At 51.0% G+C, this 15,772-nt stretch overlaps 1 protein-coding gene across 1 annotated transcript in view; it reads left to right on the plus strand.

Moving 5' to 3' along the window:
• Nucleotides 1-15,772, plus strand: part of INPP5A (inositol polyphosphate-5-phosphatase, 40kDa) — a 128,354-nt gene that overhangs the window by 45,121 nt on the left and 67,461 nt on the right. The window contains exon 4 of the mRNA XM_011941971.1: nucleotides 6,398-6,501. Within this exon, the coding sequence (XP_011797361.1) occupies nucleotides 6,398-6,501 (104 nt within the window). The remainder of the gene's footprint in view (nucleotides 1-6,397; nucleotides 6,502-15,772) is intronic.

Here is a 15,772-nt window from a genome sequence, read left to right on the forward strand (position 1 = left end):
ACAGGACACCTGCGTGCTGTGTGCACAGGCACGGAGCGGCCGGGAGAGCCGGGAGAGAGGGCGCTCAGACGCAGCGTGTGCCGCGGGAAGCTGCAACCAAGGAGCTTGTGTGTCAGGCTTCACCGTGCTCCAGATCCGCAGAACTTTTCTGTTTTTCAGTAGCCATTTGAATACCTGTTTTACTACCAAGTTAAATCAGTCATGAAGTGCCTGGTGACCCTACAGTGTATTTAAACCTCTACGTGAGATACACACTTCACTCTCGCAGAACTTTCCCCAGGGCCCTCCTCGTGACCAAACTAACAAGAACAACATGAGGAGTGGGCGGCGCGTGCGTCCGGAGCATGTGGTGTGTCAGGAAAGCGTGTGGACAATGGAGACGTGTGGTCGTGGGAGACGTGAATGTGGGAGGCGTGCGGTTGTGGGAGGCGTGCAGTCACGGGAGGCGTGTGGATGCTGACGATGTTCTCAGTGCCCTGCACGGCAGGTGTTGCTGCTGATGCTCAGAGCAGTGTGGGGCCCTCAGACTGGGGGGTCGGGCTGGGGAGTTGGGCTCGGGGGTCAGGCCCAGGAGTCAGGCTGGGGCCTCGCCGGGCTGGGCAGTTGGGCTCGAGGGTCAGGCTGGGGGCTCGAGGCTCTGAGAAGGACTCAAAAAGAAAACTAGAAATCAGAAACAGCACCAGAAAGGGAGCAGTGGCTCATCCGCGCATGGGCTGAGGGAAGAATCAGTGAGCTGGACGGTGATAGAAACTTCACAAACTGAAAAGCAAGGAGAAATGAAAATAAATTTGAAAACAGAAGAAAACGGCCAAGACCTGTGGAACAGCGACAACCGGTGCAGCTTGTAAAGGGAACCCCAGTAGGAGCAGAAGGAAAGGAGCAGAAGGAGGATTTAACGTAGTGATGGTTTAGAACTTTCCAAACTTGTAACTGACACCAAACCACAGATCCAGAAAGCTCAGTGGATGCCAACACCAAGCAGGATAAATGCCAGAAAGTCGACCCCCGGCCACCTTGTATTGAAACTGCAGAAAATCAAAGAAAAAAGAGAAAATCTTGAAAGAATCCAGGAGATTCCTTATAGGTGAGGTGATTCCTTACCTATAAAGGAACAAGGATAAGAATTACATTGGACCTTTTCCCAGAAACCATGCAAGAAGGAAGAGAGTAGTGTGAAATATTTACAACATTATAAGAAGAAAAATATCAACCTAGAATTCTATATTCAGAAAAAGAAATTATTCTTCAAAAGTGAAGAAAATTGACTTTGTCAGATAAGAAAAAATTGAAGTAATTTGTTGCCAGTAGACCTGCCTTGCAAGAAATGCTAAAAGAAGTTCTTCAACAGAAGGAAATATCATATAGCCCAGAAACTCTGGTTTACCTAAAGAAAGAAAAAGCATGAGAGAGGGAATAAGTGAAGGTAAAATGAAATGTATTTTTCTTACCCTTAATTGATCTAGAAGATAACTTTTGTTCAGAGTAATAACAGCAACCATATATTGATTAACTGCAGCTTATGGATAAATAGAATGAATAACAGAAATGTTATAAGGACAGGAGGGAGGAATTTGGGGTACTCCATTATAAGAAACCTGTACTATCGTTTTAAGGAATATAGTATTATTTAAAAGTGGACTTGGATTAGTTATACATGTATATTGCGAACTGGAAACCACTAAAAAACTTTTTAAAAGAAGTATAACTGATGTGTTAAGAGAGGAGAGATAATGGCACCGTATAAGATGCCCAATAAAAGCCAGAGAAGGCAGAAAAAGAATGGGACACCCCAAAGATACAAAGAACAAAGGCAATAAGTAGAAAACTTACAAATATGGTAGATATTACTCCAACTATATCAACGACCCCTTTAAATATGAATGGTCTAAATACACCAATTAAAGGACAGAGACTGTCAGAGTGGATTTAAAAAAAATATACCCAACTATGTGTTGTCTTCTAGAAACCCATTTATAGAAACACCTAAAGATTAATAGATAAGGGATAGAGGAAGGTATACTGTTCTAACATGAATCAAAGGAAAACTTAGATGGGCCAAAAGAAAGCTGGAGGAGCCATATTAATTTATAGCATCAAATGCATATATTAGAAAAGCAGAGAGATCTGAAATCAATTATCTAAGCTTGTACCTTAGGAAACTAGAAGAAGAAAAGTAAATTAAACCAAAAGCTGGTTCTTTGAAAAAAATCAATAAAATGGATAAACCTCTAGCCAGACTAAGAAAAAAAGACACAAATTATTAATATCAGAAATTACCAGAATAGGCAGAGCAGACTTCAGAGCTAGGAAAGTTTTCAGCAGTAAAGAGGGACATTACATCATGATAAAAGATCAGATCTCCAAGAATACATAACAATCCTTAATATCTAGGTGCCTAATGACAGAGTGTCAGAATACACAAAGCAAAAACTAGTAGAACTGCCAAGAGAAACAGATGAATCCACTATCGTAGTTAGAGACTTCAACACCCTGTATCAGGAATGAACAGATCTGGCAAGCATAAAATCAGGAAAGACATAGTTTAACTCATGAGCACCATCAAACAAATTGATCTAATTGACATTTATAGGATACCTCATCCAGTAACAGCAGAATATACATTTTTGTCAAGCTCACATGGAACATTCACTAAGACAGATCACATTCTGGGCCATAAAATACACCTTTACAAATTTAAAAGAATAGAAACCATATACAGCATGCTTATAGATTATAATGGAATTAAACTAGAAATCAGTACCAGAAAAGTAGCTGGAAAATCCCCAAATATTTGAATATTAAACAACAAATATCTAAATAACATATGAGTCAAAGAAGTCTCAAGAGAAATTTAAAAATATTTTGAACCAAATGAAAATGTGAATACAACTTAACATTCGTGGGATATTAGAACAAGTAATGTTTAGAGGGAAATGTATAGCATCAAATGCATATAAGGAAGAGCTAAAAAGAAAAAGTGCTAAGAAGAAAGGAAGAAAGAGCTAAAATCAATTATCTAAGCTTCTACCTTAGGAAGCTAGAAGAAGACAAGAAAATTCCAAGTAAGCAGAAGAAAAGAAATAATGAAAATTGAAACAGAAATCAACAGAATTGAAAACAGGAAATCAATAGAGAAAATTAACAAAACCAAAAGCTGATTCTTTAAAGAGAGCAATGAAATCGATAAACCTCTAGCCAGACTAAGAAAAAAAGAGAGCAGACACAAATTATTAATATCAGAAATTAGAGAGGGACCATTACTGCTGATCCTGTGGACATTTAAAGGATAATAAAAGAATATCATTAATTTTTGCTTATAAATGTAATAACTGAGATGGGCCAATTCCTTGAAAGACACAATCTAAGAAAACTCATACAAGGAAAACTAGATAATCTGAACAGGCCTATAGCTATTAACTAACATTGAATAAGTAATTAATAACCTGCTAAAAAAGAAAGCACTAGACCCAGATTTTTGCACTGGTGAATTCTATCAGGCATTTAAGGAAGACATTATACAAGTTCTCTACAATCTCTTCCAGAAAATACAAGCAGAGGACAAACATCCTAAATCATTCTATGGGGCCAGCATTACCCTAATACTAAAACCAGATAAAGACATTACAAAGAGAAGGAAAACTATGAACTGTAAACAAAAATGCTCAACAAAATTCTCAACAGGCAGTTATATACTGTGACCAACCGAGATTTACTCCTGGTATACAGACTGGTTCAGCATTTAAAAATCAATTAATGTAATTCATCACAGCAACAGGCAAAAGAAGGAAAATCACATGATCATAGAATAGATGCAGGAAAAGCATTTCACAAAATCCACATCTCTTCATGATTTGAAGAAAGCTCCCAGCAAACTAGGAGTAGAGGGGAACTTCCTCAACTTGATAAAGCTCCAAAAATCCTACAATGAATACCACACTTAATGAGAAATTAGATGCTTTTCCTCTGAGATCAGGAACAAGGCAGGGATGCCTCCTCTCCTACTTCTCTTCAACATCATACTGAAAATCTTAGATAATGTAATAAGACAAGAAAAGGAAATAAAAGCCATATTGATGGGGTGATGGGAGATAGAACTATTTCTGTTCTTAGATGATATGATTTTGTCAAGAATCTCAGAGTCAGCAATAATAACAGACAAACCTGGTACTAATAAGCAATTATAGCAACATTGCAGGATGCAAAATTAATATGCAGAAATCAGTTGCTTTCCTATATAGCAGCAATAAACTAGTGGAATTTTAAATTAAAAACATAATACCATTTACTTAAGCACACACCAAAAGGAAGTACTTAAGAATAAATCTAACAAATTAATACAAGATCTCTATGAGGAAAACTATAAAACTCTGATGAAATAAAGAAGATCTAGATAAATGGAGAGAGATTTCATTTTCGTGGATAGTGCTATGGTTGGAATGTAGGTGCCCCCCACCCCCAAATTCATCTGCTGACCTCCTAACCCCTAAGGTGATGCTGTTAGGAGGTGGGGCCTTGGGAGGCTGATTAGGGTGTGGGGTCAGAGCCCTCACGAATGGGATGGGAGCCCTCATGAAAGAGGCTGGGAGTTCATTTGCCTCTTCCAGACGTGAGGACACACACAAGGCACCATCTGTGAGGAACCTCATCTCCTAGCACCCTGATCTTGGACTTCCCATCCCCCAAAACTAGGAGAAAGACACTTACTTTGTTTGTGGTCACCCAGTCTATTTTACTGTAGCTGCCCAGTGGACTAAGACAGATGGGAAAACCCAGTACCGTCAAGGGTTCAGCTCTTCCCAACTTCAGCTATAGATTCAACACAGCCCCAGCAACGTGTGTCATGCCATTGACAAGCCGATTGTAAAGGTTATGTGGAAAGCAAAATACCCAGAATAGCCCAGAGATTTGAAGAAGAGGAGCAGAGTCAGAGCCCGCACTTCCCGACTTCAAGACTTGCTGTTCTGCCTTGTAGGTGAATGAGCCAAGCAGGCTGTGGCATATCAGCTCCATGGGGTGCTATTCGGCGATAAAAAGAAGTGAGCTTTGAAGCCGTGGGAAGACACGGAGGAGCCTGACATGCCTGCTACCAATGAAAGAAGCCAACCTGAAAAGGCTACACACTGTGTGATTCCAACTCTGTGACACTCTGGAAAAGGCAGAACTGTGGAGACAGTGAAAGGATCCGTGGAGTCTAAGCTCCGAGTTTAGGGAACAGCCTCTATTTAATGTTCTGTCCATGCTCCATAAGTCGTTGAAACATCTCATGCTGTCTCCTGTCCATGAGGCACCCGCATCCAGGACTGTGCACCTAGGGCTGGGCCAGGTCACAGCACCCAGGGCCAGGTCAGAACACAGCACCCAGGGCCGGGCCAGACCACAGCACCCAGGGCCAGGCCAGACCACAGCACCCAGGGCCGGGCCAGACCACAGCACCCAGGACTGGGCCACACCACAGCACTCTGTTTTTGCCTGGGACTCCTGCCCACCCCAGTGGTGACCCAGCACCTTGGCCCACAGTGCCGTGGTCCTCAGGTTGCCCCCTCTGTCCCTCCTGCCACAGTGGGGTGGATAATACTCCAGAAACTGCAGGTTGGAGCTGCTTGTGGGACACAATACACTGCCCCAAAGTGGTCTCTAGGAACCTCCTTGACACCCGTGAGTGTCACCTCAGTGACCCAGGAGCCATCCTATGGCATCTTGCAAAGAGGCCAGCGGCCACCTGCCCACTGGCCCCAGCAGGAGTTTGAGGAATGGATCCCTGCCATCCTTGATCATACCCCACCATGGGTATGGAGCTACCTGTCCATAAAAAGACTGAGGCCTGGTTGTGAACAGTAGTAAGACCGGCCCTGCCCATGGGCAGGCCTGTGTCCCTGGGTCTGGCCTATCCACTGGGGGCTCCAGGGAGGTGCCAAACAGCCACTGGCAAAGCCTATCTGGGAGGTACCCTGCCACGAGCTCCTCTCTCACCGTCACACATAAACCTCTTCCCTGGAATATGAGTGATGGAGGCTGGATACGGGGAGGAAATCAATGTTATTAAATAAATTCATGTGAAGGTCTGAGTGAATGGTAATTCTGTAGCCCTCTTAAATATATTCACGGGTTTAAAAGAGGATGCCAATTAGCTCCTGTAAATCTGCAGGCTGGGGGCTCTCAGGGGATCATGGAGTGGAGTGTCAGATTCCAGGTCATGGGAGGGAAATTTATGAGCCACAGGCATGGAGCAGCCAGCCCACCGGGGGTCTGTTCAGGATCGGCGCCCTCGTCGGGGCCTCCTCTCGGGGGCCTCCCTTGCTCCCATTGGGCTGCAAGCGGGGCAGAAACAGGTTGTGCTCCAGGCTGGTTGGTGGGCACAACGATGGGATAGTCACCTCATCCTTCTGTTCTCTTCCAGCTAAGAAGTATAGAAAGGTCGCAGGCAAAGAGATCTACTCAGATACCTTGGAGAGCACACCCATGCTGGAGAAGGAGAAGTTTCCGCAGGACTACTTCCCCGAGGTACGTAGCGAGGCTTTCTTACCAACATGTTTACTTCCCAGAGTGAGCCAGTCAGAAGCGACGCTGAACACGGAATTTTCGCATTGCACTGTTGCTGGTCACAGCTGCCTTTGTTACCTCTGATAATCCGTCTTCCTGGGAGTCCAGGCTCCTGTGGTTGGTCTGGGCTGTCGTGTGTCCGGTTGTTACCTCTGATAATACATCTTCCTGGGAGTCCAGCCTCCTGTGGTTGGTCTGGGCTGTCGTGTGTCCGGTTGTTACCTCTGATAATCCGTCTTCCTGGGAGTCCAGCCTCCTGTGGTTGGTCTGGGCTGTTGTGTGTCCGGTTGTTACCTCTGATAATCCATCTTCCTGGGAGTCCAGCCTCCTGTGGTTGGTCTGGGCTGTTGCATGTCCGGTTGTTACCTCTGATAATCCATTTTCCTGGGAGTCCAGCCTCCTGTGGTTGGTCTGGGCTGTCACATGTAAGGGCAGTGAGAATCTAAGGCAATAGCACCACAGCAATCAGTAAATTCCTGAATCCTCGTATCCATGAAAAAGAAGCTTTGCCAAAAGATGTAGGAAAATTATTCAGCTCCCCTGGCGTGCACTTGGGGTCCCCTGCACGCCCAGCTGGGAGAGGGAGGGCTGGCTGGTGGTAACCAAGACAGTGGCTGACGGTCGCGTGTGCCCGTGGTGTGAATGTGGGGCAGGGGCACGGTCCCGTGTCAGATACAGCCTTGGTGGTTGCACCAGGCTGCGAGCAGCAGGGTCCCAGCAATTATGCTTGCATCACACGGAGAGTTTAGAATCAAAATGTGTGGAAGGCATTTGTCATCTCACTGCCAGATGGTGTTGATAAGAAATTGGTGTTTCCTTCTGGCCGCCTTGCTCTTTTGCTGAGCTGTGTGTGTGCAGCTATTGCTCTGTGCACGTGATCTTTGGGTAAACCTCACACGCGGCATTGTCGGCGTCTGCCTGGCTGTGTAGTTAACCTGTCGAGGCAGCGTTTGCTGCTTTGCCCTTCCTCATCTGCTAAATCACAGTGGGGTGCAGGCACCGTGGCCAGAAGCGGCCCGGGCACTGAGGCGGGTTTGGGGGCATCCAGGCACCGTGGCCAGAAGCGGCCCTGGCACTGAGGTGGGTTTGGGGGCATCCAGGCTGTGATATAGGAGCTCTCATCCGGACCTGTCTGTGCAGCCGGCCCCAAGAAGGATTGCTCCGCAGTCCTGTCTCCACGAGAGTCGTGCAGGCTGAGGCTGCTACGGAGCTGACTTCCAGCAAGGCCACAACTTTATTAACTTGCTTTATGGCCCACACCTTGAGTGAGGGACTGTGGCCGCCCAGTGAAGGATGGGGCGCTCCTGTCACCCTATGGCTCGGCCTCCTCATCCATCTTCCCTAGGCCAAGGACACCGTGTCAGTGGGCCAGCCTCCCGTCCTCGGTCCTGCTTCCGGCACCACCCGCTTGCCTCCCTCTGCTCCAGGTGTCCTGCGGTTGGAAAAGGATGCACAAGGAAGCTCCGTGGCCTTCTCCATGCACAGGCGCGTCCCTGGGTCATGATAGCCTCCCTGAAGGGGCCGCCTGTGGTGCAGGCCCATTGGAAGGGCAGGGTGGCAGCTGTGGTTCCCTTGGAGAGCCTGTGAGCTGAACTCTGGCCTCTCTTGCTCAGTCAAGGCTCTCATCTCAGAGTGAGCAGAGACAGACTCAGGGCCCTTTGTGGGAAGCATAGGTGCTGGGGGGGCCTGGGCTGGGCGGGGCCGTGTGCTGCTACTTGATGGCATGAGGAGAGCAGCTGTGGGCGACCGGGCTGGTCCAGGCAGGGGCTGTTGACCCAGCACCTTGTCTCGGGACACATGTGACTGCATTGCTGTCCAGGGCCGTGGCTGGACTGGGTGCTGCTGTGCTGTCCCCTCCACCAGGTGTCCATTCACTGGGTCCTGTCCACCCTTGATGGGGTAGGAGAGCTCACGGGGGGCCCCATAGTCCCTAGGGATGAGGGCCGAGGTAAGTCGCGAGGGGCCAGGGGCCACATGGTCTGCCAGGGTGGGAAGCTCAGGGGCAGCGGGCCCTCAGCAAGGAACAGACACTCTAGGGTCCTCCCAGGCAGCCACACAGGCTCCTGACCCTTCTGTACCTCAGCCCTGCCCTGAAGTAGCCCTGCCGCTCCGGCCAGCGGAACCTCCTTCTTGCACCCACCCCTCAGGCTTCTCTCCTGGACTCAGCAAGCGGGGACCGAGGCCGGGCCCAGGCTGAAGTTGGGCAAGGTCTGGGGGCCTCTGCTATGACTCTGCCACCCTTTGGAGGGTGGGTGCCCCGGCAGGGGTCTGAGTGTGGGCCCTGGCCTCGGTCCCTGACACCAGTACTCTGAGTCCTCTGTGATGCTAGGGGCCTGCTGGCGTGGGTCTGTGGAGGGCGTAGCATGGGGGCTGCCCCTCCCCCAGGAAGAGCAGCCTCAGCCCCGGTTTGTGTAGAAACTCCAGCCCCCAGCCTGGGTCCAGCCCCTTCCCGCCTGCCGTGGACCTGGCTGCAGGGGCCGCAGTGTTGTGTCCACGGGCAGAGGAGAAGGCAGATTCTGGAAGGCAGACGATCCCTGGGAGGAAAAGGCGCCGAGCCTCTTTGTGTGGACCCGTCTCTGCCCTGGGAGAGCAGCGTGTTGCTGTCCGCGGCCTGGTGGTCAGCGGCTCGGCAGACCCTCGTGGCTGCTGGTGCTGGGACGGGGCCAGCCCCTGCCCTGGGCCAAGGCCTCCCTGTGGGTCCTCGCGGGACCCATGTGTTTGATGGTCTGCAAAGGTTTTCCGACGTTTTCTCTTCCCTGGTAAATTAACAAAAGGAAACTCTTATTTAAAAAACTATCAGCTTCTAATGTTCTGTCCGTAGTGTGGGTTTTTAACCCCACAGAGGCTGTGTGGCACCCCGTGTCCCTGCTGGAGGGAGGAAGGAGGAGGGAAGGGTCCGGGGAGCCATGGGGGTCCCGGCCTGGCAGCCCGACCGGGCCCGCGCCTCCCTCTGTGCCTCTGCGCCCGACCTCTTGCTGTGTGGACACATTTTGGAGGAAGGAACTAGTTTCAGGCTGATTTCTCTTTCTTTTATTACCGTCACTTAAGGGTAATCTAAATGTAATTACCTTGATGGGGGTATAATGCAGTCTCGGGTAATTACGGCCGCGGCAGAAACTAACAAAACTTTCTCTGCTGATTTATGGATGCTTTTGGCTTGGTATGAATTTCAAATGATGCCTCTGGGAGCCACACTCCAGATAATGTGAGGCCATTTTTAAAAAGCAGATTTGTGTAGTTGATCAGGGCGAGTCATTTTTTTCCTTTTGCCCGTAGTGAGAAATTGGTTGTTACCATAGATCACAGGGCCGGCTGCAAGCTCTTATGAAAGATGAATTAATTCCACTAATGCTCTGAACGGGCCTTCGGCGTGAGGGCTGTGTGGTGATAACCTCCCCGCAGCCTCTCTTTTCTCCATGGCGATTTATGCCGTCTTTTAGTGGATGAAACCGGCTGGAGCCGCTATCCATCTGCCGGCTGAAGGAACCCTATTAATGGGCCTGAGAGAGACTTCATGTCGTCAGGTGAAGGATGTGCCCCACCCCCACGTGATGTGCTGTCATTTCTGAGGTGAAAACCTCCCTGGGAGTAGAGGAACCCACATGGGCCGGGGGGCGGCCACCTCAGGAGAGCGGGGCCACGGCCGTCCCATCTGCAGGCTCCTGAGGGCTCCCGGAGCGAGGGCTTTGCAGGTGGCCGGTGATCCCGCATACACCCTGGGATGGAGGAGACCCCCAGCCCTGGCCATACACCCTCTGCTTCTATTTGCCGTGGCCTGAGCAACAAGTATATACATCCAGAAGCTTCTGGGGTCTTCCTGAGTGCTGAGCATGCGAGCGGTGGCTGAGGCCCCAGGATGCCCGTCTCTGCCTCCCAGCACGTCCTGGCCCTGCTCCGGAAGATGGTGTTGGGTGTGGGGTGTGTCTACCTCAGGCTGGGGTGCTCAGGTGTGCCCGTGGGGGCGTGGCCTCTGGGAGGGGCCCCTGAACCTGCTGATGACTCTGGGGACCTCCTTCCTCTTGGGCCACCCCACCCCAGCCCTGGCTGCATGCTTGGGGCTGGGCCAGCAAGGGGAGTGAGGCGTCAGGAAGTGGGGAGTTCAGTGCAGGAACTGGGGCGGTGGTTCCAGTTCTGGTTTTTTCTCCAAAGAGCTGGCGGGTTCAGGCCCCAGTTTCCTCGCTGGGGAGATGAGGGCAGTGCCTGTCCTGAGTGCCGGCGGGGCCACTAAAGGGTGCGTGGGACGCTCTCTGTGAGGACGCTCCCCGCACCGCGCATCCCACCCTAAACCCAAGGATGTGACCGTACCTGTAGCCACGGGCCATGGAAGTGTCAGGACACTGTGGGCTGTGGCTTCATGTGTTCCTGCTGTGAAATCCCTAGAAACCCAGTCTTAGCACAGTTGTAGCTGCTCTGATGAGCTTACCTCAAAAGGAACTTATTTTCTACAAATACTGTAGAAAATAGTTGGTTATGATAATATACTGTTGAATTTTCTGAGATTCATTTGCAATTTATTTTAAAATCTTAAATTAGAATCCTAAAGTTACAGTTATTACCAATTTATATTATTCAAAAATAACATTGTTTTTCGTTTCATTTGTTCAGTCTATGGATAATTAATGTTGAAAAAAATTCCCCATTACTGTGGAAAACTTAAAAATCTAAAAAAAAACAAGAGGTACACACGTGCACATAGATTCAAGACACACAAACACACACCCTAATTAACACAAATAATTGAAAACTCAGGAGAAGAATAATTAATTTTGGTTCAAAAATTTACAAATGCCTTCCATTTTTAATGGAAGTAAAACTGTTGATGGTTATAGCAAATTCTAGGTAAAAACCTGGGTGTGCTCAGTTTGGGGTTTCTGCCGTACCTGTCAATTCAGAGGCGTGCGTGCAGGGAGGTGCTGTGTCCCTGTGTCCCGGGTCCTACTGCCTGTCTGGAAGCAGGATAGGCAGTGCCTGGGCACAGCTCTGCCGCACGTGGGAAGTGCCTGCCTCTGCGTGCCACAGAGCACCTTTGCTGTCTCATTCCATCATGTACTCTGGGTCTCCAGCTCCAGCACTCTGGGGCTCTGGCTCCAACCAGCGGGACGGAGACCCCAGCCTCATGAGCTGTCCCAGCGGGGGATTTGGACAGTGCCTGTGCCCAGGAAGTGGGCTGTGGGATGCTTGGGGTGAGCTGGGGCTCACGTTTACACAGGTGTGTGTGGGTGAAACACACGCAGCTTCACCCCCACACACAAGTGGCTTCACCCCCCTACACACGTGGCTTCACCCCCCCCACACACACGCAGCTTCACCCACCCCACACACATGGCTTCATCCCCCACACACACGCAACTTCAACCCCCACACACACATGGCTTCACCCCACACCCACACACGGAGCTTCACCCACACACACACGTGGCTTCATCCCCACACACACGACTTCACCCACACACACACGTGCGGCCTCACACACGCCACACGCGCAGCTTCACCCCTGCACACACACAAACGCACACAGCTTCGCCCACACACACGCATGGCTTCACCCCCACACACGCAGCTTCACCCGCATGGGTTCTGAAGGCTCGGCCTGACCTCTGCCGCGTCCGGTTCCCGAAACACGTCAGGCCACCCAGTCCCCCGCAGACAGGAGGTGTCGAGGCACAGAAGATGAGCCGCTGGTGCTCTAGGGGAGTATTTGTGTATGGAGATGCCTTGGCCTGCAGGGACGGTGCCTTTTCTCCTGGAAAGATGCCTGCCTCCCACTGTCACTAGTAGAGGGGCCTCACCTATTTACTGTAGATTTGTCACCAGTCACACGTCCAGCCTTCTCCCATGGCAGCCCCCGTGGGATGAGAGCCCAGCCTTGGGCCCAGTGACTGTGGCCTAAATCTGCCAAGGGACCATAGGTGCAGTTCTTAACCTCTGAGCCTCAGTTTCCCTTTCTGGTCAGCCTGAGGGTTGGGTGTGTGCCTGTGTATTGGGTGCCAGCCCACAGCAACTGCTGATGCACAGAGCCACACCCTCGCAGCTGCCCGGCAACATGGGCTCTGTCCTCCCGTCCTTGTGCCCGAGGCCTCACAGCTGGGACTTGAACCCGGCAGCCCGCAGTCCTGTCTTACCCACTGCCTTGAGGCCCTGGATGCTGCTGGTGTGGATCTTGTGCGTGGCTGGGCTGTGGGGGGTGGGTGGTGGCTGTTCCAGGTAGGCGGTCTCTCCGGAAAGCGCAGGCTGGATTTGGATGTGTGGAAGATGGAGGAAGGGCGTCTAGAGAGGTGACAGGCGGCTTGTCTGGAGTGCAGGCTGAGTGAAGGTGGAGGAAGGGTGTCTAGACAGGTGATAGGCAGCTTGTCTGGAGTGCAGGCTGAGTGAAGGGGAGAGAGTGCAAGCATCAGGGGGTGTCCCAGCCAGCTGTCGGCAGGAGCACACTGTGCTGTCGGTGACAGCTGCACTGTCGGCGGGAGCGTGGAGCCCGCTCTGGGGCATCAGCAGCACCCACTTCTCCCCACAGCTCAGCTTCCCACCTATGTGTTTCCATCGCAGACACAGTTACCTACGGGAAATGAACACAGAGGCTCCCCAGGGCAAATGGCCTCCCTCAGAGAGGAGGCAGACACGTTTGGAATCAGAGACAAGCGTCTGGTGCAGCATGCAGGGAGCCTGCCACCCCGCCATAGAGCTCCCTGGGTCGTCTGGGCATGGCGCCGCACAGCAGCCAGACCAGTAGCCTGGGGAAGCCTTGGCCAGCCTCCAGGAGCTTTGGAGCAGCCCCTGTTGTTTGGCAAGCAGGGCGGCCTGAGCACGGCAAGGGATGTAGGCTCAGTACCAGGGCCAGCTCGTGGTGTGAGGACAGATCCTCCTCCTCAACAAGTAGAGCCACAGCCTGGCTCCAAGTGCATGGCCAGGCCGGGAGGAGTGTACAGGAGGTCTCTGTACCTTCTGCTCAATTCTTCTGGAAGCCTAAAGCTGCTCTGAAAAATAAAGCCTATTACTTCTTTAAAAGTCTGCTTACCTGGGGCCTGGGACTTTACAGGTGAGGGAAGAAGGACCAGCCCTAGAAGGAGGAAGCTCAGAGCCACCTGTGGACCCTGAGGGTGCATCTGTAGGTGCCTCAGTATCACTGGGGAGCAGAGAGCTCAGACCTTTTATGATGCTGGGTGGGGCAGCCATGGAACTGCACAGGTGAGGAGGGGGCGTCTCTCACTCTCCAGGACGCTGCAAACCAAGAACATCTATGAGACGAGCAGACACCAGAATACAGATTCACCCCAAATAAAGTTGATTTCGTGGGAAAAGCTGGCAGACTCTAAGTATGTTTAAATTGCTCAAAGTGGTAAGTGAAAGATAGGGTTCATTAAAAATGTTACTCAATTAAAACAGAAATAAAGCAAGAAAAGGGAATATGAAGAAGAGCCTGTAGAAACATTAAACATTCTGCATTAGAAATTACAGAACACATTCTAGACTAGATGTGGTCAAAGAGAGAATCAGAGATTTAGACAATGTCATCAAGGAGTTCATCTAAACATAGCCAAGACAGACAAAGATTTGTGTTTGTTTGGTTGTTTGTATGTTTTTTATTTTTATAAGAAAGATCAGTTAAAAGACATAAAGACTATTAAGAGGCTCAGATACACCCAAAATAAATTCCAGAAAGAAGCAATGGGGAGCAGTGGTGGAAGTGATAAGGGAAAATTTTTAGAAATTTAATTCCCGAGCACAATTTGGATACAGAGCAGGATATGTAAAAATAAACCTGTACCTGCATGGCATTGAAGCTTCAGAATATTGATGACAAAGAGAAAAACTTTAAAACAGCCAGAGTGAGGAAAACATACATTCAGAGGATTCACAGTCTGTGTGCTGGGGTGCTTCTTACCGCAGTGGTGGATCCGGAGCGCAGGGAAGAACGCAGTGTGTGGGAAGGGCTGGCTGGCTTCAGCACCGCTCCCGTCAGCGTGTGGGGCTTGGGATTTCCCTTCTTGAGCGTGGGTGGGAGCACTTGGGGAGGGGCAGAGAGCACGTGAGGTGGGGCCGGCAAAGGAGGGCCTCACACCTGGGGATTCACAGCCCTGGAGCCCTGCCCAGGAGGGACCTGGGGGGACGCTGTGCTAGAGGGAGACGGGGAGAAGGAGATGGGGCTGCAGGGGCCACTGTGCTGCCAGGTGCCACCAAGGCCAGGTGAGATGAAGGGCGAGTGTCTGTAGAGTTTGCCTGTGGAGGCGGCGGTGAGCTTGCAGAGAGCATTTGGGCAGCTGTTGTCCGGCATGTGCGCATACTGGGGGAGCCACGGGGCACGGTGGCCAGTGGGGAGGTGGGGTCAAAGGGAGAGCCTCTGATCTCTGTGCGCTCCGTGTTAGATGGAGGGGGTGCGCCGTGTGCGCTCCGTGTTAGATGGAGGGGTGCGCCGTGTGCGCTCCGTGTTAGATGGAGGGGGTGCGCCGTGTGCGCTCCGTGTTAGATGGAGGGGGTGCGCCGTGTGCGCTCCGTGTTAGATGGAGGGAGTGCGCCGTGCTGGACCCTCCCCGCAGTGAACTCCAGATTCCCATCTGCTTTCATCTCCTCGGCAGACCTCAGGGCGTGGTGGAGACAGGGTCTTCCCTGACGTGTGTTCCTTCTCCACCAGCCCGTGAGCACCAAGAACACCAGCCCCTGTCCACCGTCTGCCCCCGATGTTGCCAGGCCTGTGGCTACTGCTGGGAACGGAATGGCTGGTGCCCTGCCCTGGTGGCTGCCATTCCCCCGCCACTGCCTGAAGCGCTTTGCTTTGTGGATCTTGGACTCGACTCTGTCAGCCTCCTCCCAGTGCCTTCTGGGATGTTCAAGGGTTTCCCAAGAGGCCTAGGCTGTGAAGCTACCTGTTCTGCATGGCTGTTTAAATTAAAATTAATGCAGATAAAGTAGAATCTAAAATTCAGTTCTTCAGTCACACACTTCACATGCTCGGTGGCCCCGGTGGCTGGCCACTACTGTGCTGGGTGACCCAGCAGAGGAACCTCCTATGATGGGAGGTGGGAGGGCAGGAGGGCCTCCATGCCATCTCGAGGGGAGCCCTGCCACCCCCTCTTTGGACTTTCATGCTGGTGCCTGTTTCACCTTGAATTTGAGGAGTACTTTCAGACCAGAGCTCAGGCTCCACGATCGGTGGCTGTGCTGGGTGGTGGGGATCAGTGAGCGGCATCGGTGGGTGGTGGGGATCAGTGTGCGGCATCGGTGGGTGGTGGGGATCAGT

Source organism: Colobus angolensis, unplaced genomic scaffold, assembly GCF_000951035.1.
Source record: "Colobus angolensis palliatus isolate OR3802 unplaced genomic scaffold, Cang.pa_1.0 Scaffold204, whole genome shotgun sequence".
NCBI classification, from domain to species: Eukaryota; Metazoa; Chordata; class Mammalia; order Primates; family Cercopithecidae; genus Colobus; species Colobus angolensis.